Here is a 23,661-nt window from a genome sequence, read left to right as displayed (position 1 = left end):
TGTGGGTTAGAGAAAAAGGTTTTATCAGTTGGAGATGCATTGCTCAACTTCTCTCTTGCCTTTCCCATGTAGTGTCTTAACATTGAAAATGATAACCTGGCTGAGGTAAGCACGATCACGAGCCCTGAAACCAAGCCATCAGAGATGCACAACAGCTACAATTACTACAGCTCGTTACCCGTCATGAGAAAAGATGTTAACTGCGGTCCTGATTTCCTGGATGGTATCGAGGGCCCCTTTTCCAGCATTTTGCCACCAGAAGACACCAGCCAGCTGAGTGTGAGCTCTTTAAATGACATGTCCCCTTCAAACTCTGATTTCTGTGAGGATTTCTACACCACCTTTATTGACACAAAGGCAAACAGTGACACAGCAACGACAAACACTATCAGTCAATCACTTGCGGAAATTCTAAGTGAACCTATTGATCTTTCTGATTTCTCACTGTGTAAAGCTTTTAATGGCAACCACTCAGGAACCATACCAGAATGTAATGATTCTGACTCTGGGATTTCGTTGAATGCAAGTTCTAGTGTAGCATCGCCTGAACACTCTGTTGAATCATCTGTCTATGGAGATAAGACTCTCGGTTGTAGCGATTCTGAAATGGAAGACCTGGATAGCGCTCCTGGAAGCGTGCCGCAGAGCAATGCTAGCGTATACTCCCTGCAGTTCCAGGACCAAGTGCTTTCCTCCGTGGGGCCAAGCACTCAAACACCTAGTTTGCAGTGTACAAACACACCAAAGAAAGAACCCCCTGCCGGTCCAGGCCACCCCAAAGCTCTGTTCACAAAAGATAAACCTTCAGGCTGCCTTGAAACTCATCTCACAAGAGATGAGCAAAGAGCAAAAGCTCTGCAGATCCCTTTTCCTGTTGAAAAAATAATCAATCTCCCTGTTGATGACTTCAATGAAATGATGTCTAAGGAGCAGTTCAGTGAAGCCCAGGTTGCACTGATTCGAGATATACGCAGGAGAGGCAAAAACAAAGTGGCTGCTCAAAATTGCCGTAAGAGAAAACTGGAAAATATAGTGGAACTGGAGCAAGACTTGAGTAACCTAAAAGATGAGAAAGAGAAATTGCTGAAGGAAAAAGGAGAGCATGACAAAAGCCTTCGGCAAATGAAAAAGCAACTAACCACCTTGTACCTTGAGGTCTTCAGCATGCTACGTGACGAAGATGGGAAGTCTTACTCTCCTAGTGAATATTCGCTGCAGCAAACTAGAGACGGCAATGTCTTCCTTGTTCCTAAAAGCAAGAAGTCGGAGCCTAAACTTTGAAGGGCGGCACAGCTGGCTACTGTTGTCCGAGCTGTTATTTTTGTATCGTTATCCTGATAGTTTTTACTATGAGGTGGAATGCAGAATTAGGTAATATTTTCCAAGTAATACTATGCAATGATAATTTTAAAGTTCATAATTAGTTTATGGAAGATGCAGGTTTAAAATAGTGTAATGCAGATGGATGTATGCAAAATTTGTAATCTCACTTTTATAACAGATGTTTCCTTCTTAGATCACCACTTTGACTAGTTTCCACATACATGTAAATATTTAAAGATACCATATTTATATACTGTTCCTATCTCTTGTTATATTCATAGATTTGAGATATATATAAAAATGATTTTAGCCTTTGAAATATTTCTTGCAAGACGAACAGTATGGCTTCTGATTTTTTTATAAATATGCAGTAGTGTTTGTTTCCCATTTCTTACACATTTATACTTGCTTCATATTTAAGATATTTTAATTTAGTATGAAGGTTGATACTTAATGTTTGATTTCGATTTATCAGTTCATTAACATTTTAAGTGTTAATGTAACAAATATGCTTAAATACCCAGGATGTATCACGCAGCATTGGCAGTGTTACTAACGTCTGTTCAGTGTGATGTTAACTGCTGTTTGGAAGGACTGTGTAACACAAAGTAAAGGTTCGAGTCTATGCTAAGTTTACATAATTTTTGTTTTGCTCTTTGAACACTACTTAAATTTATGATGAGGTCTTTCCTCCAAAGGCATGTAAAATCTCTTAATTCAACACTGTCAGCATTATGCATTTTCCAACTAAAAATTCTGTACACTTTTGAGTAATTGGTCTAGAAACACACCCTGTGTCTCCGACTCTGATCAGTGACCATCGTTTGTCACTGCTATTATTTTGGAGCTTACGGAAGAAGGCATACCGACTGCCCGCCAACTGCACAGTTTGGAACCTGTGCTGAATTAACTGAAAAGCACTGTGATTTATAAGAGAATAAAAATTGGGCAATATATAGCATTGGTTTATTTTTCAACTGGACTCAGTGTACTTGATCAGTGTGGATTTTTTGAATATGGAAAATGTGTAATTTGAAATATGCATTAAAAACATATCTTATTCCTTCATTTTCCCTATGAAACTTCTAAAAGGCATTTGTAATCTGAAATGTGTTTTTCTGCCACTGATTTTTCTATGTCATTTTAGGAATATTTGGTCTATTACCATATTATGCATAATTTCATATAGTATAATAAACACCATTGTTTTGCAAGACCTTATGGTATGGTTGGTTTTTTTTAAAGAAGGAACTGGAGTTACTGAAAAAGGGTAGATGTTTAATAAAGTTAAACCCTTTTCCTATAAAGAGGGGCATCAGATTAGGAAACCAGCCTTCCATTAGCTCAATACTCAAAGTCAGAGGAACGCTAAATAAAATGATACAGTTGTTGGTGAATGCAGTCTTGAGGGTTTTATTTCCCAAATGTTTTAGCTGTGCTGGAGTTGCATATCCAGCAGAAACCATTTCCTGTCGTAACTGGCCATGAAAACCAAAGGAACAATGTTAGATTATCATAACCCCACTTCTGTACTATATCACTTTTTATGGATCTTCTTAGTGTCCTTAAAAAAAAAACACAACAAACCCCAAAGCTGAGGCAGTAGGGAAAGCCATAGTTCTGGTGACTATTATTGTGTCACAGGATGCTGTGGAAGGGCTTCTGCATTTGACTGTTCTGTTTGCTGCTTCCATACAACACCCCAGTGACGCTGAGCCCTCTCACCTGAACTACCTTAGAGCCTACAATTATGTAGGTACTGGTTTTGCTTTTCCCTGTATGCACACAATTTCAGACACCATTTTATTGTCCAGCTGGGCACAACTCTTCACAAATAATTTTTTATTTCTAATCCATGTCATTCATCTTCCTGTTAGCTCATTTACTGATTCTGAATAGCAGAGGCCTCTCTAGTACCTGGTACAAACTCTTTCTCTGCCTTCCCCATCTGCAGCGCACCCATAGCTAACCAGAGAAGAGCAGGGGCAGGAAAGCAGAGAGATAACAGTTTCACCAGGAAGGTAGTTGTGCTCCAGGGCAGTGCAATGCCAGGAACCGTGATCCTGTAGACGATATCCTCTTTAAAAGGCAAGTGTAATGGCCAAGTGCCAGTACCAGAAGAAAGTCTTTGGTACGTAAACCTGGGCCTATCAGATGTTCCAACCCTGGAAAAGTAACAGCTTCATACACAACTCCTCATACTGTGTTACTTGCTGTGAGGTCCTACCCTACAAAATGAGGCAGCGGATACAGCAAAGTTAGGGGAAAAAAGAGTTTTCCAACATCCCCGGAAGTGCTAGGAACCCTGCCCGTTACATCAGATAGTAACGCTTGTGTTTTTGCAGAAGACCTTGGGAAACGTAAATCCAGGTGACCCAACTCACCCTTTGAGGCCGCTTACCTTGTTTATACTGACCTTCTTCCTCGCTAAGGGCATGTCAGCCCATCCCACTGCACAGTCCATGACATACTCCAAGCGCAACACTCCTCTTATTGGAGCAAATGGTCAATACCAACAGTTAAAAACCTAGAGGCTGCGTTTGCTGGGCGAAGCAGGTGTATTTGCTCCAGCCAATGAGCAGCCAGCTAAACTAAATCAAAGATACTGCAGCAGGGAGGGATATTTTCTTGCTGCTGTTATTCAAATGTGCCCCTATTGACTTTGCCACCAGTACTGCCCAGGAGGGAAAACACCCCTCACCACTGCCAAGCCTAGGTGACCACTGGGGGAATGTGAGAGACTGCTGCCATTTACAGCAAGGGGATCTAATCTATATTTAAGGATGGCAATTTCAGAGCAAAAGCAGCATTAAGGAGGAAGCACACTGAGCAACGGCCCTGGACAGTCTTTCAAAACCAGCACACGGTAGCTCTAATACACCGGCAGGTCTGATGGCAAAGCACAGAGAACCTGAAGAGGAAGAGCTCCTGGGTTCCCCCCTACCGCTAACTAGGCTATCAAACGTCAGGCTTACAGAGAAAAACGTTCTAACTGTAATATAAATGCTTAATTACACATAGGCTATATAAACAGCTGAAGGCAAACAGCATTCATACAGCCTTTGCAGGGGCTGTTGTATTTGTACTACCCCCAGGTCTAACACCTAATACAGGGATACTTATTCCATTGCAAAGATGAAAAAGAGCAACAACAAACTGCCTGCAGTTAATGCAGAAGCCTCGAATTCCAGCAGGCAAAGAATCAGGCTGCAGTAACTTGGACCATGACAACATGCATTCAGTTTAAACCAGTATTTTTCACACCACGAACACAGTGAATGTTGTACTCGCATGCAAACGCCCAACATCGCTAAGGGAAAAAAACACTCCACGTTGCGTTAGTTTGTATGTGTGAAAACATCAGATCACAAACTCTATCCTTCATTTTATTATTGTTACTGAGGTACAGAGTATGTTCCCAAGCCTGAGAGTGACTAGTGACATTGCCAAGTCTGATGCATCACAATGCTGACCTCTTGCACTGACAAGGCTCCACATGGAGACCATTTATTTCTTGATTAAAACATTCAGTTTTCAAGCTATTAAAAGTGAAGTGGAGGAGCTGGGCTGAACCAAGGGTTTCTGACTTGCAGTCCCACGGTGAAAAGATGATCCTGTAACTCACAATGTGTTGCAATAATTAAAGACCACTTTGTGTTCCTCACAGCGCTAAAAAAAGGTCATGGCAACACATTTTAGATTGTAAGTCATTTGACAATGTACACTTTATTCTGATACAAAATTGAAATATTTTAACAAATTTCAATCCATTATGGACTATACTGAAATGTTTTAATTTCCATGCTATTTTTAAACTTGTTTAACCACAAGTTCTAAGATTTCAGCACACTAGCACCATTGCTCTTGAAGTCTTTGCCAGTTATTACAACATATTATTCTGTTTCCAATCTTGCGATATTATCTTCTACATGAAGGCCATTTTTCTTCTACGGAGATACTTGGATTACTTTAGTTCAGGATAAAGCTAATCTTAGCTAGAGATGTCAACCTGTAGCACCCACAGCAGAAAAAGAATCAACCATCAGATATCTGAATTGTAGAGATATCGAAGATTTTTCATGCTCCACACAATTTAAGATACAAACACTCGTCAGAGACCACAGACCAATCAGTGAATATTCCACCGCAGCGCAGACAGTATATGAAAACATCTTAACGTCTTAAACACAGGAACCAAAGACAGCAAGTCAGTACATCACACAGTCAATGCTTGAAAGAGTAGGAGCATTCCCCTTCCCGACTTAAATATTTAAAGAATATCAGTTAGGGCGCTGTGTTGAATTTCAGCGCTCTGTAACAACAAAACACTTACCACACCTGCACCAGCCCTGGGCCCCTTTTCGGGAAATACATTTTTACTACCTGGAAGTACCGTTGGCTTTTAGATTAACGCACAGGTATAAGGTATCAAACAAACTTCTGTAGAACTGCAGCTTAGGGACCAACGCTTCGTTAACTTCACATTTTTACATCTCCACCTACATTTACAGCTGCTATTTTCAATAGCAGCCACTACAGCAAAATGTAGCTGTGAAACAATATTCTTAACTCTTGGAAGTGCCTCTTGGCCAAAGATACACTTGGCCAAGTACTCCGTAAGGATGCGTTTATCTTTGACAAGGCTTCTTTCTGAACAAATTGGGGTATGAATAATTGAAATTAAGCAAATTAGTCTAACAAGAGTGTTGTAAATTCAAGTGTGAAAATAATTGTAGCAGCGAACATGTGGTTCTATACGTGGTGCAAAAAGACCCCTCCAGAGCACAGAACAAGCCTGCAACAATGTGGAATCCTCTAACGTTAAGGTAGAGCTTTGCTCTATATGCAGGCCTAGTAACAGGGAGCAAACTAGAAAGAGTTTTTGTTAAAACTTACTTTTGATAAAACATTTTCAAGATTTTGCTGTTAAAAAATTGGAAGGTTCCCCCTCCCCCGAAGTACAAAAGCGTTTGCCCTCAGCCGAGTGCTATCCTAAGGCACACTAACGCTTCGCCCCGTTATGTGTTGCTACGTACAGATGCCTGGGTGAGCTCACAAGAGCAACTCTGCCTAGCAGAGGAAAAGCAAAGGTTTTCCACCTCTAGGTGTTAGGAAGCAAGCATGTCACCTCAGCAACATGCTGGCTACCACGCTGCACTGTGGAGAGACCCTGACCTTACTGCAGAAGTTTTAAATTTTGGCTCACCCTTGGCCAGCCAAAAACATTTGCCAGCATTTTCTAAAAATACAGTCATTGTGAGATCTCCGTTAAGTAGCTCCTGAAGGTATGAAAAATCTCAACATTGCCATTGTAAATCACTTCCAAGCTAACTTTTAATTGTACGTTAAGCATCAAGAGTTTGCTTTCTGGATGTTTGCAGACAGCAGGTAAACAAGTTTAAATGCTTGAATAAGTCTGTGAACACGCCTAAGCCCTGGGTTAAACTGAGATGCAGGGGTTCCATTTGACTATTTTCTGAGTAACTGAAGCATAACCAATGCTAAAACAGAAATCCACTTCACTGAAAATAACGCACAGGCTCAGAAATGTGTTAAGTTTAAATAGGTACTAGACCACCATATAAAAGGAGTTAAAAATATCCCAAGCCCAGAACAATCGAAGATGCAGAAAAGGGAATACATGTTCCAAGAGTTAAGAACCAGCGTGCACAAAAGCAGATTCCATGAAGAGTTCTTTCATCACCATTCATCTGTATAAATGCAGTTGTGCTTTCAGCCAGGTGTCACGTGACAGTATTGGCCTCCCCTGAACTACCCTGCCTGAAAGCACCAAAAATCTGAAAGGGAACTCTTTGATTTGGAGATAAATAGAAACCCACCTGGAAAGCCAAGACTAATTTATTAGGAGGGAAACCACTGCTCTGGCCAAGGCAAAGTGCCTTCCCAGAATTACTGCAGCAGCAGCGCATCAGACACTGCCGAGAACCGTGACGACCCGCTTCTGTGTCCTCGCCTTTCTGGGCTCCTGTAAGGTGTCTCTTTCTATCACAAGGCACCGAACAATTTCTCAAAACCCCCACGGCACACCCCCCAGGGAAACCAGAGCACATATTTCAACACATTTATCATTTCTGCCTTGTTGATCTCAGACACACAGCAATTTTGTACCTGCCAGGAACAGAAGATTCTTCAATAGCAATTATGCCAGCAAGCAAGCCTCATCCAGAGCAGGCAGCGCTGGATGACATATGCTGGAATACTTGCTCCTTAGCACTTAAGGCTTTCCTTGACATTAAAAGGCTGGCAAAGGAAAGCCTAGAAGGAAACAAGGGTTAAACAAGTGGTTTACTATACACTACAAATCTTACCCAGTCAGAAACCTTCAACTGAAGAGGATGTGCAAGACATTCCCCATTTTGTCAAGCAGCAGCTTCTCATTCAACCTGAAAATTAAAGAAATTACTCTTACCTTGTTTAAAAACCTCCCGCTACTCTTTTTAATTCATGAAAAATTTAAAGGCAAACCTTACCTATGCTCATTGCCCTTCCTTTCAGGTCTAAACGCTAGACCTATTGATTTTGAGTCAACTCAAGTAGCTATCACTCAAGGAGGTTCCAAAAGGTGAAGAACTCTTGCTAGACTTTCTTCGATATTTCAGCTGTGATAAGCAGATTTAACTAGCCTTTGGAAAGCTGCTCACTATCAGCACAGTATCTTATGCCTTCACTTTTCTGGAAGTTGAAGCTGTTGCTCCTGCTGCCTTGTCATTCTTTAATTATGCTGACTTCTCCATACACAATAGGCTGCTGAAGTCCTGTCTCCTTAGCAAAGTATGGATCACAGAAGTACGTCCTAGGTTCTTTAAGGCTGGTTAATCACTGTCCTTACGCTTTTCCACATCACAAACGACAGCTAAGCTACCCCGCCCGCCTACAAAGCCGTCACTTACATCCATCTCTTAAAAGGCTGCATACAGATCTTGTTCATAAAGTTTATTACGACACTATTTTTCAAAGTTAACATTGTTGTCACAGTACAGCTACAAGAGGCCCTGTTAAAAAGAACACTGTCAATACATTCTAAAAAAATTTAGAAATAGCAGATCAATTGTCAGAAGGGACATCAACCCCATCCTCCAGTTGCCCCTGCAATCAGGTGCAGGCCCCAAGTACAAGTCTACAAGTCTTCTAGGCGTAGTAACGTGCAAAACAAGTCGGTAGTTAGGTGGCTCACTCCCTAGTGAGTTGTGGTTTAGTTTCCAATGTTTTCAAACTCCAAATGGGTTGTTTATAAAATGCCTTTATTGAAATACAGCCTCCCCGCCACCCCAAGCCCAAATTAATATGTACAACAACAGAAGCGTTCACTAAATCACCCATTCTTGCTTTAACTTTAGAGATATTTTAGAACTCCACAGAAAAGAATAAGCAGACTTTGAAATCCAGTTTGGAGGCTACCATCTTGACATCGGTTCCTTCTTTTAGTGTACTGTGGTCTAAATACACTCCAATAACAGCGTTTAAAATAACATAGTTTAATTTTTTTTTTCAAACAACACACTCATTTTTCTACTACTTCTTAAAATTTTAATTCATTATTAATATGACTGATTATGCCTTGAGCCATTTCATACATCTTTGCAGATTCATTCCTACACTGGAATCGCATTTACCTTATACTGCACATTGACCCAGAAGTGAAACAGGTGTGAGTAATTCCAATACCATATTGCCAAGTGTCTGAGTATTTCTTCTATTGACTGGGCCCCTACTCCTCTGAATCTGAATTGAGAGAAAGCACTGTCCTGGCAACAGTCGAGAGAGAATTTGCATCAGCTGAGCAAAGGACAGACTGTAGTGCCTTAATTTGGGGGTCTCAAGTGAGAATTAAGTACACTTTCTAGCCATATGTGCTGATAAGATTTGCTACTCCAGTGCATCAAACCAAATCGTAACACACTATCGTTCTACCTGTGGAAGCTCGAGACTGTACCGTTCTATGTTGTGGGAAGTGTTTCTAGTCAGTAAAATACAACTAGGTCGTGTTTGGCTTTATCTTCAAGCTCTCAGCTGAGTGTAGACATTCACAAGGGAAAAAGCTTAGAAACTATACTACTTAAAGCCCATCGTGAACGGGCTTTTGGAACGCGTTACCTGGGACTGTCAGTGATTACACCTGCGCTACCCTTGGCTCCCAGTCAGAAGAATGTGTCCAGAAAATTGCCTAGGGTGCATGCAAGAAAGTATATAGCCATTAAGTTATTGAGGAACATACCTATTACTCTCACTATGACGCCTTGTTTAATTGAAACAGCGCAGTCTGGTGCGAGGGAGAGGGAAATGGGGACAAAGGAAAGGGATGAAAATTCCAAGCCGCCCTCCCCAAAGTATAGTTTTATTGAAACAGAATCATTGTATATCCCAAGGAAACAGGCACTTGATTTCCCCCCCACCTTAACTTCTCGGGAAGTACAATAAATATAAAGGTAAAAAGCAAGTTTCTTTTTTCTCTTCACCCAAGACTTAAGCGACTGCAGTTATCCCTTATACATCTCAAATGAGACGGGAGACAGCTTTCATGTGTCTAAAGTTGGTCTTGTTAAAATATTTATCATGCCTTATTTTCTTGAAGCGCTAGTACTAATACAGAACTACAAATTAAAAAAATATGCACAAACCAAAAAGTAATTTGAAATTTTCATTAAGGTAAAGCTTAGTTCTATAATTCACAAACACTAATTTGAGTAACTCAATCCTAGTTATACATCTAAACAAACTATAATGCAACATACAGATGTTCTCCCTCTGTATGCCTATGTAACTCATGTCAATGACAGTTACATATATACACTGAGACTAGACCCCTTAAGACTGCAAATCAATAGGTGTTTCTATTGTTAACTTTAAATTAATACAAAATAGTAATTGAGAAATGCATTAATCCTCTCTATTAACTAACAAGGAAACACCCTAAACTACATTTTATTTCTGTTATAGAGTTCTCTGTACTAAATGTGGAAAAACTGAACTACACAAATATTGAAAAGTTAAAAATTCCTTAATTTGTTTATTCCTGGTACCACTACCACAATTTACAGGGCAATATACCTGATGTAATGGGAAAATAAAAAGAAAAAAGAAAGACAAAGCTACAACAGATAAAGACCTCAGGAATGTACATCTAATCGACACTACATTGCATTAATCAATAGCTGCACTTTTTGCAAACTGTGGCTATGACAGTCCTGAACAAGAAGGGTTTCCTGTTTAAGCTGCAGTAACTTTTCTGACTATGGATCATCGTTCCTTCTGTGGCAGATTTTACAGTTCCTCTAATGCATTTGGGACGACTGTCTCAAAGTAACCTGCAGCTTTCCTGACAACTCCTCGCTCTCTCTCCTGCTAAGAACTGTAGCCTGTTGAATACAGGATAAGAAAATTATTACTCTCAGTGAACAGTTGTACATTATTAATCATCATTAAAAATATGCATGACACCTACCCTTTTTCTGGTAGCATTTTTAGAATCTTCTACCACCATAGCCCCCACTTCCACTTCCAGATCCATAACCACCTACAAAAGACAGGGTGTGTATTGAAACACAACAACCACAACGACTTTTAAACCAAAAAAATATTTGCCGTTCAAAATTGTATTTACCACCATAGGGACTGCCTGAACTTCTGCCACCAAAGCTGCCACCACCTTTCATGGGACCATAGTTAGACTGCTGTTGTCCACTGTAATTGCCAAAATCATTATAGTTTCCACTTCCACCATAATTACCTGAAACAAATGCAGATTTATAAAGCCACTTCTGTTCAACACCGAGGACATGAAGCTTGCCTAATTGTGAGAGCCAGCACAAATGTAAATTATAATTGTTTAAAGCACTTTAAAATAGAATTGCAAGTACTTTGCATGCTACCTCTACTCGCCATGCACAAATGAGAGAAGTCCCTTAGCACTTTGAAGATGCAAAACTGGTATTTCACTGGTGATGAAAATCATCAGGCTACATCATTGATACAGGTTTGAGCAGGCAATTTGAAGTTAACACACAAGGCCAAATTTAAGGCCTCCAAACTCAGAAGAGCCCGTGGGTTTCACTGCCATTTTCCACTGCCTGCCACTTTGCATGTCTGACAATAATGTAAGTTACACACAATTTATTTGCTCTAAAAAGGAGCAGAACTGTAACAGACATGCTGCGTATACACATCAGAGCAGACAAAGTATGCAGCAGATTTTGCTGCTTAACTCCCCAAACTTGCACTAGGTCCTGCAAGTTCTTACTGTTCCTTCTCCAACAATTCTAGTATAGCACCTAAGCTGGTTTTGTATTTGTGGGATACCCTTCCCAGAAACATCCTGTCTATTACTTAAGGCTCCTATAGAAGTTACCCCAGATTTAAAAATTCACTTTATCATTCAGAAATCCTTGCAGGTAAATTAATACTGACAATGTAGAACACAGCTAAACTGATCATATGACATGACATAGCTAGCTGTATTTGGTTAGATATTAACACAGATTTTAAATATACTCAAAGCTTTACTTTTTTACAGCCCTAACTAGTGTATTATAATTATGCAATTTCCAGTTAGTCTAATGAAACGTGTAACTGGCAAAAGAATTGCTTCTATAGAAGTAACTGGAGTAGCTCATTTCACAGGCAAATAAGAAAAAAAGCTTATAGAAACTTAGACATACAGTCCTCACCAAGGAGTACGTGATCTACGTGATGTGAACTGGTATCTGACAGCAATAGTACTTCAAATGGTCAGAAGTTTAAGAATTCTCCTACTCTGCCTTCACACACAGATTTATAGCTGCTGCTTTTTGAAAAACAAGTCCTAGGCAGACCAATGTTGTATAGTGTATCAAAGCTGATCCAGAGAAAAATAACTTCCCTTATGTAATGTGCAATTCTGCATTAAGACCTAATTGTTCAACTCCTTTTATGCAGTATCATACTTTGGGCATCGTACAACTCAGTCCTGCCTAAAAAAAAAAAAAGTGTCTAATTAAAGCTGGCATCTTACCACCACCAAAATTTCCACCTTCATTGTAGCCATCATATCCTCCTCCTCCACCTCCATATCCACCACCTGGGTTTCCATATCCTGGTCCTCCACCACCACCATAACCTCCTCTGCTGCCATAGCCAGGACCACCTCCATAGTTGCCACCTTTGAATAAAAGAAAGGAGTTAAACTAAACACACCCAAGTTAAATAATAGTAAGAAAAGGTCTATTTAACAGAAAAACCCCACAACAAATACACACAGTAAAAATGTTCCACAGTGTTTTCCCGATATTACATTTTATCTAAACCATTTAGTCCGAACAAGAAGTACCCCATTCGTTCACGTATACCTTTGAAGCACGATACTTAGAAGTTTATTCTGGCTCACAAGAACACATAGACATGCTGCTACCATCACCACCCATTACATGTCATAACTGCCTCTTTACATAAATGGCTTTGTCAGTACTGTCTATCATCCTCTTCACTCCTCTGAACTGAAATGACTCAGTAGGCAAAGCCCTCAGAAGAATTCTAGTTTACAGTTTTTATCTAGATGTACAGCTTTATTTACACGTGTCAAAGCTACTGGACATTCTTTGTTTCTAGTCACATGAAGCACATCTGAAAGACTTAGTATTCCAGATGATGATGTGGTCTCCAACATTTTGATGGAGTAGTTCTGAACTAGGAAATAGTTCCAAAGAACTCACCATCACTACATATAACTGCTTTAAAATCAGGACATAAGTAACTACATGCTACTTCCCTCGTTTCCCACCCTCCCCCCCCCAAAGCTACTTCTGCAGTGGTAATTTCCACAGTTGTCCTCAAATGCATTTTGGATACTCATCCAAAATTGAATGAAGAAGATACTATTGAGCCATGAAAAGTCTCCCACTTGATTGAAAATATTTCTGGTATGTTAGCTGGTCACTGCTTTAATTCAGTTTTAGCTGTCTCAACTGACACCAGAATCTTCATTTAGTTCTCAATAACCATAAACAGCTGCTCTATGACCTCATGGCATGAGGTTATTTAAAGGGTAAATACAGAGTAGTACTTTTTTTTTCTACCCATCATTTTGTGGGGAAAACCCTTTAACTCTTCACACCTCTACAATGTAGAAAACTATCACCAAAGTACACTTGTTTCCAAGGTGAAGACAAGACTTACAGCCAGTTATAATGTTGAGGGGGGAAGAGTGAACAATACACTTACCATCACCAAATCCATTGTATCCGTCACCACCCCCAAAGCTTCCTCTGCTCCCACCACCGCCACCACCACCCCCATAGCCTCCTGGAACACAAAACAGATGAGAATATTTTCCTGAACACATGTGTTAAGTGTTTAAGCCAACTGACACAGGAAAAAAATAGAAATAACATTCTATATAAACATTCCAGTCATTTACCTCTTCCACCAAAGTTTCCTCCTCGGCCAAAGTTCCCTCCACCGCCTCCGAAGTTTCCACGACCCATGAAGTTGCCTGAGCCACCCCCACGACCTACAAAATATTTTACTTTAATTACATTAATTGAAAGCCAGTTGCATAAAATAACCATGCGCAACTCCAAACTCACCTCTCTGTGAGCTAGCAGTCTGCATCTCTTGTTTTGAGAGTGCTTTTTTCACTTCACAGTTATGTCCATTTATAGTATGATATTTCTGAACTAGAGAAAGTTGTGAAATAGCAGAGTTAGAAAATCAAATCACTGAAAGCAATATGCTGAAAAACTCCCATAGAAAGCTACTGTAAGGCACGACCACACTTTTAAAAGTAACATTAAACCTACCCCATCTCTTACAATAAACGAGCAATTGATTATGACAACATCTTACATTGCACTGCTGTTCTGAAATCTAATGTTACACTTTTATCCCATAAGTCATTTCTCATTAAAGAGTTACATACCAACAATTTTATCAACGGTATCATGATCATCAAAAGTTACAAAAGCGAAGCCTCTTTTCTTTCCGCTTTGTCTGTCTTCCATGACTTCTATGGTTTCAATTTTGCCATATTTTTCAAAGTACTCCCTTAAGTTATATTCTTCGGTATCTTCTTTAATTCCACCAACAAATATTTTCTTTACTGTGAGATGCGCCCCAGGCTTTACAGAATCCTACAACACCAAAAATGACATTCAGTGTTTTTAATTATTACAGAGATTAGGAAATAAGGTTAACTGAAACACTAACTTACCTCCCTTGAAACTGCTCTCTTTGGTTCAACCACTCGTCCATCAACCTTATGAGGTCGAGCACTCATGGCAGCATCCACCTCCTCCACACAAGAGTAAGTCACAAAGCCGAAACCTCTGGAACGTTTTGTTTGTGGGTCTCTCATCACCTGCAAAAACATTGGGGATCCTCTGAATTTCTGCACTAGATTCAGTACCTATACCCTTTCAAAAGCAGAAACTAATGTTTGACACCTTACCACACAGTCTGTAAGTGTGCCCCATTTTTCAAAGTGCTCTCTCAAGCTATCATCTGTTGTTTCAAAGCTCAGACCTCCAATGAACAGCTTTCTCAACTGCTCCGGCTCCTTTGGCTCATGGCCCTGCAAAATCAAAAAACAACAATACATTTTGAATACAAACCACAGAGCTAAAATTTCACAGAATTACTAAAAATTATATGTGCACATTATAACTACAAATCAGTGGAATACATTTACATAAGAACAATGACTTCTAATGGGTTTAGACAGCAGCATAGTAAACACTTAATGAGGTGTGATTTTAATTAAAACACTAACTAACTAACAACTTAAGAGTTCTCAAATGCAAACACCAGTAAAGAGATTTCAATATACTAAATAATTTGATTGTTCCCCGCCCCCATGGAAGTGCATTCACTTTATGCCTCTATCTGATGTTCGAGTTGCATATTGCTCTGTAGGGATTAGCAATGAAGCACTGCTAGATAAAGGGAAGTTCTAACACTTTATGAAGCATAATCATGAGGAACTAAAAAAAGTTTAAGAACACAGTGTAGAAGAAAAAAGGTTATTGTCAAAACTGAGTGTCTAGTCTTTTGTGATATCCATTCTGACAGGTTATTTTTATGCATTTTGAATAAATTTATTTTTAATTCCTTAAAATAGTAATTTTGGAAGGTGAGTGCATGCAAGCAAGTAGAAGTATATATGTGGTTTCCAGTGTTATGGGAAATACCTCTGAAATGTGAAGCAACATGGATTTATGTCTTACAGATAAAAAAACAAGTCTTGAGTAATGACTAATCAATGACCAGTAGTGGGTACAACTACTGGAATAAGACTGGTATCTTAGCAAGCATTGTAAAGCAAACAAGTTTAATTGAAGCTCTTGACAATATCAACCATACAACCAGTCACATTTAAAAATGTGCTAATTTTCAGAGCCCAGTTTTCTATACCACAATTAAAGTGGGTTTACAAGTGCATAAGTGTTTCTGCTCTCTTTCAGTGTTGCATGATTTTTTTTTAGTTAGGCAGGGAATATCCCCGTGTATCTGACAGGAGTTTATGAAAAATTATTTTACAACTTTCTCCCGTCCCCAAGACAGAGAAGTCTTACAAAAAGCAACTGGATTAAAATCTTATTTAGCAAGCAGGTACTTCTGTGCATGTAAAACACTCCACAAAAAGGTGCTGGCTAGCTATGCTGCGTATGACTTCAATTCTGCAGCATGAACGCCTAACAGGCTTCACTGTTTCTGCTGCAGTGGGTTAACCTAGACTAGATGCAGCATTAGCCTGGGCTGAACTACGTAAAACCAGCTGCAGACTTCTACATGTAGAAGTCTTTCTTCAAACCTGAATGTGAAGTATTTAATCTCTAGCACAGTTTAAATAAAAGGAGTGGTGGTGCTAGGGTGGGTCAGAAAAGCATACATCCCCTTGAATGCAACACAACCACTCTAAAGAGCAATGAAGATTGTGAAGCAATACATGGCAACAAAAGAGAATTTCTGAATTATATTCCACTTTAGGAAAATATTGGTTTATAATGTTCAGGTTGTACTACAGGAAACAATGTCTAAGATTATTAAAAGCTGGCTGGCAAGTAGATCCCTGCTCTTACACCTGCTAAACTTAGCGACAAAGAGCCCCACCATTCCTAGTAACAAGTTTCTATTTAAAGCACTAACTTTGTTACTACAGGAACATTATATAAATGATTGACAGTCAATAGTCCTGTGACTACAAAGTAAAGCTTTTTTTCTACAGTCTTCCAAGTAGTCTAGACTACAGAAGTATAATAAGAAAAAAATCTCCCTTTTAACTATACATAAACTTAAAATCTTACAGGGTTAACATACCCACTTATACAGAAACTACTTTAGGTTAAGTGAAATATTGTCTTCTGTTACTAATTGCATTTTTTTTTTAATCGACTGACACTAATTAATTTTTAGCTGGGTTATGTTAAAGCTGGGAATATTAAATGTTTCAAACTCTCCTATGCATATTAAAGGAAATCTATTATATAAAACTATAGAGTTTAGACTTCTCCAAAACCAAAAACCTATATATGGAGAAACTGGACAGACATTTTACAGTTCTCTGACACCCCACAAGGCTACAGGGTTTTCAGTTAGCAACTCAGACTGCTTCTACCTTAAAAGAATGACTACAGAACTCTTCAGGTCACTCCTGAAAGGAAAAGTGAAGTCCTTTTCTGCCTATTTTTATTATGTGCACAGAAACAGCCATTCTCATATGGGAGGAACAACAATTGCTGTCACAGCTTCTCTCTCCTATCAGAGAGTGATTATCCTCAGCACACACCTATGTTACAGGAACTCTCCACAGGAATAAATGGCAACATTTTCTTCGGGAATTAGTTGGGGTTTTTCAGGCATTTTGTTCTCACTGGGGATAAGCATTTATAGGGTTTTCAGGGGTCTGTCCTCTGTCACACAAGACGTTGTTTCTCAGTCCTGCTGCTGCAAGCTAGTTTTAATAGCAGCCTTTCCTGTGCAGCAATCCTTGCACAACACATCTCTCCCTCCCTAGCCTAACTACCCCACTGTTTCAAGATCAGCAGGCTACCTCCCACTCAGCTGATACCGCGGGCCAGCCCGCCATTTTGCAGCGCTCCTTTGGTCGGGGGGGGGGGAAGAGGCGGAGCAGTAAGAATGCCTTGCCGGCCCGTAGCCAGCAAGGGGCTTCATTTCTCCCCCTAAACAGTTTAAAGGACTTCCCAAACATATTAATAGGCTCTGAGGAGGCGTGGAACTTTCTTTGCAGCCTTGCCTAGTGACTTCCTCCCTCACGCCAGAGCTCTGCGCAGCACCGACCGCCTCCATTTTGTGAGCGATCTCGCCTCCTCCACCCTCAATATGGAGCCGGAGGGGCGGGGCCTCGGGGGCGCAGGGACGCGCGCGCGTAACAGCGCGGTCCCGCCGCCCTTGCCCGAGCTGGGGCGGGTAAGGGGGACCCAGCGCTCGGGTCTGCAGAGGCAGCCCAGGAGGAAGGCAGGGAGAAGCCAGCATTGCGGGGGAGCATCTGGTTCCTTCTCCTCTGCTCACCCTTTCTTGCCATCAAAATCGAACTACTGGTTCCTACGTCCTACCTAAAATCCCAACACTCAGCACGGTCTAACTGTACCTCCCCCAGAAAAGAGGAAAAAAATGGCAAGTAGCAACCCCCCGGGATTCCTGTGAAAAACTGATCTTTGCAGAAATCCCAGGACCTTTTGAAAATGTTGCTGCAGATACACACTGCCTCTATTCTGAATTTGCTATAAACTTAACTTTCATATGGCAAGGGTTTTGAATGATCAGCCTTTTGGAGCTGCGGTATTTCTCTCTAAAGGCACTGTTTTCAGGTGGAGTCCTCCCATGCAGTGTACCTCTATGAACACCAGCAAGTGTCCACAAAATACCTGGTGCCACACCCAGGTTTATCTGCAGCTAAACCTGTAAGATGAAACTCCTCTGTCTCCAGGCAGTTTAATCCTTCACTGCCTTCTGAAAGGGGAAAGCTTACAGACAACTGGGGCCTCACCAACTTTCCCTGTGAAACATTTTTCCTAGAAACTTAATAGCTTTTAAGTACATCCCTGGCGAAGCTACTTTTGTAAACTACAAGAGATTATTAAGTAGACAGCTGAGCAACCCGAGTTACATTCTATCCAAAGTCCAAGAGCAGTGAGACAGTTGCAACATTCCTTCCAGAAGGACTTTACACACCATACTTCAATACAAAATAACCATATGCTACCAGATACATGCAACTCGGACAAGGTTTGTTCTTAGCTCAAGTGTGCAGGCCCTCCCACATTACAGTAGCGTATCGTTCCAGAAAAAGTTGCTTTGAACTAGCTAAAATATTCAGGCACCCTGGAAAAGTAATGTTAGAAAGCAAACGAATAAAAATGAACAATCAGAAAATGTCTCAGTTATAAGCTACAGAAGCATATTTAATACCCTTGATGCTGATCTTAGCATTGAGTTTATTTTCTGAAGGGTATCAAGACTTTTTATTCCCCCCCTCCCATTTCCACACCCTGCCCCAAAGTAACTAGCTCCCATCCTCCCAGAACAGCCCCAACATCTTCTCTATACTACGCACCTTATTCAGTCTACGGTATTTCTGCTAGAAGCAAAAGAAAACAGTTATTTTTACTTAGTACAGCCTCACTTTCATTTGCAGTGACTATTAGGCAACCATTCTTATTAAAAGAAAAAAAAGAACCTGTCTTCATTCCCACTAAAAACAGGACTTTGAAGATAGGAAGGTATCAAGTTCCTGCTGACACTCTGGGGATGCATGAATTTCTTAAAAAAATAATTACACCTCACTTTAATCACAAACATACATTTAATCAGTTTTGTTATAACAGAAAACTAGAAAAGCAAAATTTCCCCACTATGCTTAACACCCCACCCCTTAAAATTTTAAGTAATATACTGCAATTTAAAGTTACTCTGCTAATATGGGGATGAAGAAGGTAGAAAAAAAGCTATGAATTAATACATCAGATAGAAATGGTTAAGTTTTGTTTATCTTTACCCCTTAAAGCTACTCTTAAAATAATAATAATAAAAAAAGGCAGTCCTCTCACCTGTGAGGATCGTCTTCCTTTCCTCTTGTAGTCTTCCACATCTCTCTCTTCCTTAAGAGCAGCCATTTTGGAAGGGTACTCTAACTCAGCCTTTCTTTTAGATCTAGGAAACCTAGAAAACAGGTTGGATAAGTCAGTACTTACCCCAAGTCCTGTGAAGCAGGGCCCTCTTTGGATACAACGCAAGGGTGTGACTTTACAGGAGGAAACAGGAGAGGGGTGAAAGTAGAAAAAAAAAAGTATTTAAAAGGGTAGAGTTAAAATCCTCAAACTCTTTTGCTCATGATTGAGAAGAGCTGAAGAGGGAACATCTGCTATCCTAGTAAAGGTCTTTTTACAACTCTTGGAATAACTAGGTACAACCTAGAGCTAAAATCTGTAGAAAACAACCTACGTCCATTATGGTCTTTCAGAACTATCATGAACACAACTGATATTGTACAATGCTACACGGCAGGCAAATTTCACCTTTGATAACCAAACCCTCTACGTAAATAAAATTCTACTTCTCTAGCTTTTAAATCCAAAAATGTTTAACATTTTGCAAACACTGCTTGTTAGAATTATGTGTAACCTATTGTAACCAGTGATCCAGCAGCCTACAAAACTGGAAACTGGAACACTAGAGGATGTGTTAAATGTTTTCTGTATTGAAAAATATTTTCCACTAACACCAGTGCAAGAACCCTTTACTGATCCTATTCTTGCAGCATCGGAAACTACAACACTTGACTCTCAGCAATCTGTAGCACTAGCCATCTGCATTACTTTTGCTTCCAAGCGATGTATTTGATTACTACCCTGTACTTTCTATTTACATGCCCAACTTTTCAAAATAAATGTTAGTTATGTACGTATCACTACAAAAATAAAGTATTTCACAAGATAAGCTCAGTGAATGAACCCATACCTAAGTGTTCAAACAAAAAGGATCATGTTCCCTTTAGTCTTTATTATTTCAAGTTTCCTAAGATCATTCAGTTACCTAATTTGTCTTACTACACTGTATTAGTATCTTTGGCTACAGTTCATCACTACTTTGGATATTTTTTGAAACTTTATTACAGTAGCCAAAATAGAATACAGCCAACTAAATCAAACGTTCCTGTGAACGGACATTTGTGCTGCATTAACATCATTGATATTTACAAAATTAGGTGTATATTTTGGTGGGTTTTTTGTTTGAGTTGAGGTTTTTAGTGGGGATTTTGCTGTTTGGGTTTGGTTTTCTTTGTTTTGCTGGTTGGTTGTTTTTTTTAAGTTTAACTCCTGCAAATACTGGATAGGGAAAGGCAGGCAGGTCTCTACTGACGACCAATATGTACTGTTATTAAATAATAATTTTCACTCTGAAAAAAATTCCATGTTAAAAACCAGTTTCAAATTAAACTCAACTGTGAAATCATGAGTAGCACAATTTAATGTATTAACAATTTTAAAGGTTTCATATAATACAAACACTTTGATTTTACTATCTTCAGTTCCTCTCTACACAGTGTTAAACCTGCTCTTGAAATCCTTTAAATCAAACATCAGTTTGACTTAGGAGGTATTAGGATACTAAGAATTTCAACTGGGCTGCTCAATTCCTTAAGTCATACAGAGGACGTATGACACAGATCATTAACAATTCAGGGACATTTTAAAAAGCAGCTGTATAGCAAAATAAAACTTTGGGAATTGTTAGGGAGGAAAGGGAAAAGCCTATGTAAATAATTTTTAAGTAATGAAAAGTATGCAATCCCTCTCTGATTCTGTCACCTGCTGCCTTCCCCAACGAGGCTCCATGCTGGCCAACATAAAGCTCTCAGACATGGTCTCTGCCACGAGGGCCTCTGAAGGCCACAACGGTCAAAAGGAGTTGTCTCTCCTTGCTGATGCATACCATCAGCCGAAGTGGAACACAGCCCCGTCCAGCCCTATTCCTGCTTTGTCTCATAGGAAGTTGTTAAAAATAGCTGTCAATATTGGCTTTTTTATACTTAACATCAACAAAATACTATATTCAACTCTACATAAAAATATTCAAAACAAAATTTTATCAGCGGAGTTAAACTAGCATTGAAACAGTTGTGTACTGCAACTGAACTACAGAACTGAAAGCAGTCTCAGAACAAATCTGTTAGTTACGAGCAGAAAGTCACTAGGAGATGCCTTGTTACTCAAAGGAACTTACAATGGCTACTGTATCTCTTACAGGCACAAGTAGGATAAGAGGTGAAACATTCTAAAGATTGGCGTTCACCTATCCATTCAGAGAATACTATGAAGATGTATTGGTCTTTTTTGTAAATAGCTGAAGTTGGGCCTAATGTAAATACAGCACGTCGCGCCAAACCTAAGAGTTAAAGTAGCAAAATAATAGCTTTTCAGCTCTAAGTGTGTTGGTAATTTATTCCCAATGCCAACAGAAACGTCTGCTGGGAAAAAAAAACCAAGGTGGTATTAGCTTAATAACTTAAGTGACGGGCTTCCAAGCTTTACTGAAGCACATTCAAATGCTTTAAACTCACTATCCCTCCCAGTTGTCAACCTATTCAACAGTCCTGAAGCAGCTAAAACAATTGCTTATATGGAAAAGTTATTTTCAGCTGTTTTGCTAAGGGATCCAGTTTCTTCTCTGCTTTTAATGAAGGATCAGAAACTAGGACGACCTGATGGTTTCTCTGTTCTAAATTCTCTAAGGTTTCAGTCTGTAATGAAGGGGGTCAAACTAAAAAAAAAAAAACCAAAACCAAAAACCCTGCAACATTTTCGCTCCCCACACTTTACTTGAAGTACTTGAGCAAAAAACCGTAGGTTTTGAGGAGAGAGGAAGGAAAAGCAAGGAGGGATATCGTGACAGTATTTCCCATGCGGTGTGGATGATGCCCCAGTGTGCATTTGATCTCGACTTCCTTCAAGTTGAGGAAATTTTGAATCAAGGTTTGTGCAAGACTGCTTCTTCGCATTGCTCACCAGAATCATGGCAGGATGCCACCGAATGTCGTGGCTCTTATGCACGCGTGGTTGGGGGAGTGAAGAAAGGGAAATAGGAAACTCCGAGAGAGCTCTGCACCTCCCGGGCAGCAAAGGCTCGCTACACGTACTAACTCCCCTCGGGAAGGGGGTGAGGGATATTGGGGAGGTGCTGCAAAGTGTACCAGCATTCCTCAGCGAGAAGCCGAGCAAGGCACAAAACAACCGTAATGCTTTAAAAGCCTCTTCCCAGGAAAATAAGTGGGAAAAGAACATTCCTAGCGCACTATCCCGGGAAGCTTACATGGGGGACCACCCAGGGAGGACCGAACAATGACACACGCATGTGTGGGACTCGCCTCTCCCCACTCTCGCCCAAATAGGCGCCTAAGCATTTCGGTGTCCTCCAGGATAGCTGAGGAGGACTCTGCTACCCACAACGCTGTCCCAGAGCGAGAGCCAAGCCTCCCGCACTCGCCCACGCTGTGGAGCGCAGCGAAATGGCGGCCGCAGCCGCCGCGCCCGAGGGGCCGCACGGCGGAAGCGCAGCTTCTCCCGCACCCCCTCTCTTCCTGCCAGCGGCCGCCATTGTGGGCCAATGCACCATGTCGCAGGGAAAAAGCAGCCAGGAGCGCGGCAGAAAAGGCTCAGAAGGAGGCGGCGGGAACCGCGATGGGCGCCCTACGCGCCGCGCCAGCCCGCCGCGCCCAGCGCTGCCGCGTCCTACGCGGGGAGGGTTAAAACGGCTGCCGCAGGGGGTCCGAGGGGGCCGCTCCGCCTCCCCTGCCGCCCCCGCTGGGCCCAGCCAGCCCCGCTCCCTCCGCGCGGCGGGCCGTTACCTCCATTTTGTGACCGGGCTCGCCTCCCTCGGTATCAATATGGAGCCGAAAGGAAGACGAGGGGGAGGGCGGAGGGGGCGTCACGTGGCGAGAAGGCCGGCTCCAGCCACAGCGCGACAGGGCGGGAAGGGAGGGGGAGGGGAGAGCTGGCAGCCCAGGTCGCGCGCGCGCAGCGGCCGTTACCGCTTTCTTCTCAGCGCTCGTCGCGCCGCCCCTCCCCCCCGCCTACCGCGAGCCCCGCGCCGCGCTCGGCGGAGCGGCCCCTTCCCCACCGGGAGATTGGAAAAGGAGGATGAGGAGGGAGTTGGGGGGTGAAAGAAGATGAGGTATAACCGTGCCAGCCTCCAGCGAAGCGCCTTCCCGCCCGCCTCGGTCCCGCGCCGGCAGCCGGCCCCGCGCACTAACCGCCGCCCGCTGTGAAGTAGGCGGTGCCGCCGCACAGCCGTCACTGCTGCGCAGGGGCGGGAACCGCCTCCCCGCGTCAC

General features: G+C 41.3%; 2 protein-coding genes and 1 long non-coding RNA gene across 39 annotated transcripts in view; 2 read left to right on the top strand and 1 right to left on the bottom strand.

Moving 5' to 3' along the window:
- NFE2L2 (NFE2 like bZIP transcription factor 2) overlaps positions 1-2,539 on the top strand; it is a 26,495-nt gene extending 23,956 nt beyond the window's left edge. For both annotated transcript variants that reach the window (XM_075093552.1, XM_075093551.1), the window contains exon 5: positions 73-2,539. In XM_075093552.1, coding sequence (XP_074949653.1) covers positions 73-1,281 — 1,209 coding nt within the window. In that variant the 3' untranslated portion in view covers positions 1,282-2,539. The remainder of the gene's footprint in view (positions 1-72) is intronic.
- On the bottom strand, positions 1,548-23,609 carry HNRNPA3 (heterogeneous nuclear ribonucleoprotein A3). 36 transcript variants are annotated; one of them, XR_012660648.1, is made up of 14 exons: positions 23,510-23,609; positions 19,380-19,491; positions 18,887-18,910; positions 14,762-14,884; positions 14,525-14,671; positions 14,234-14,444; positions 13,902-13,991; positions 13,733-13,840; positions 13,537-13,647; positions 12,332-12,478; positions 10,946-11,071; positions 10,787-10,858; positions 7,653-7,727; positions 1,548-4,992 (listed from the first exon to the last, which is right to left on the bottom strand). XR_012660648.1 is itself a non-coding variant. In XM_075093554.1 (13 exons), the coding sequence occupies exons 2-12, from the start codon at positions 19,443-19,445 to the stop codon at positions 10,806-10,808; spliced, it is 1,206 nt and encodes a 401-aa protein (XP_074949655.1). In that variant the 5' UTR covers positions 19,446-19,491; positions 23,510-23,609; the 3' UTR covers positions 5,017-7,727; positions 10,787-10,805. The 36 variants fall into 36 exon arrangements, 25 of the variants coding, with proteins under 25 accessions (XP_074949655.1, XP_074949666.1, XP_074949679.1 ...); XR_012660649.1 differs by having other exon boundaries at positions 1,548-4,937; XR_012660647.1 differs by lacking the exon at positions 1,548-4,992 and adding an exon at positions 5,017-5,332.
- Positions 23,581-23,661, top strand: part of LOC142057482 (uncharacterized) — a 260,201-nt gene continuing 260,120 nt past the window's right edge. The window contains exon 1 of the long non-coding RNA XR_012660659.1: positions 23,581-23,661. This is a non-coding gene — a long non-coding RNA (uncharacterized LOC142057482).

Source organism: Phalacrocorax aristotelis, chromosome 5 (assembly GCF_949628215.1).
Source record: "Phalacrocorax aristotelis chromosome 5, bGulAri2.1, whole genome shotgun sequence".
NCBI lineage: Eukaryota > Metazoa > Chordata > Aves > Suliformes > Phalacrocoracidae > Phalacrocorax > Phalacrocorax aristotelis.
Note: the sequence above shows the minus strand (reverse complement) of the source record. Positions and strands in the feature narration are given on the sequence as shown.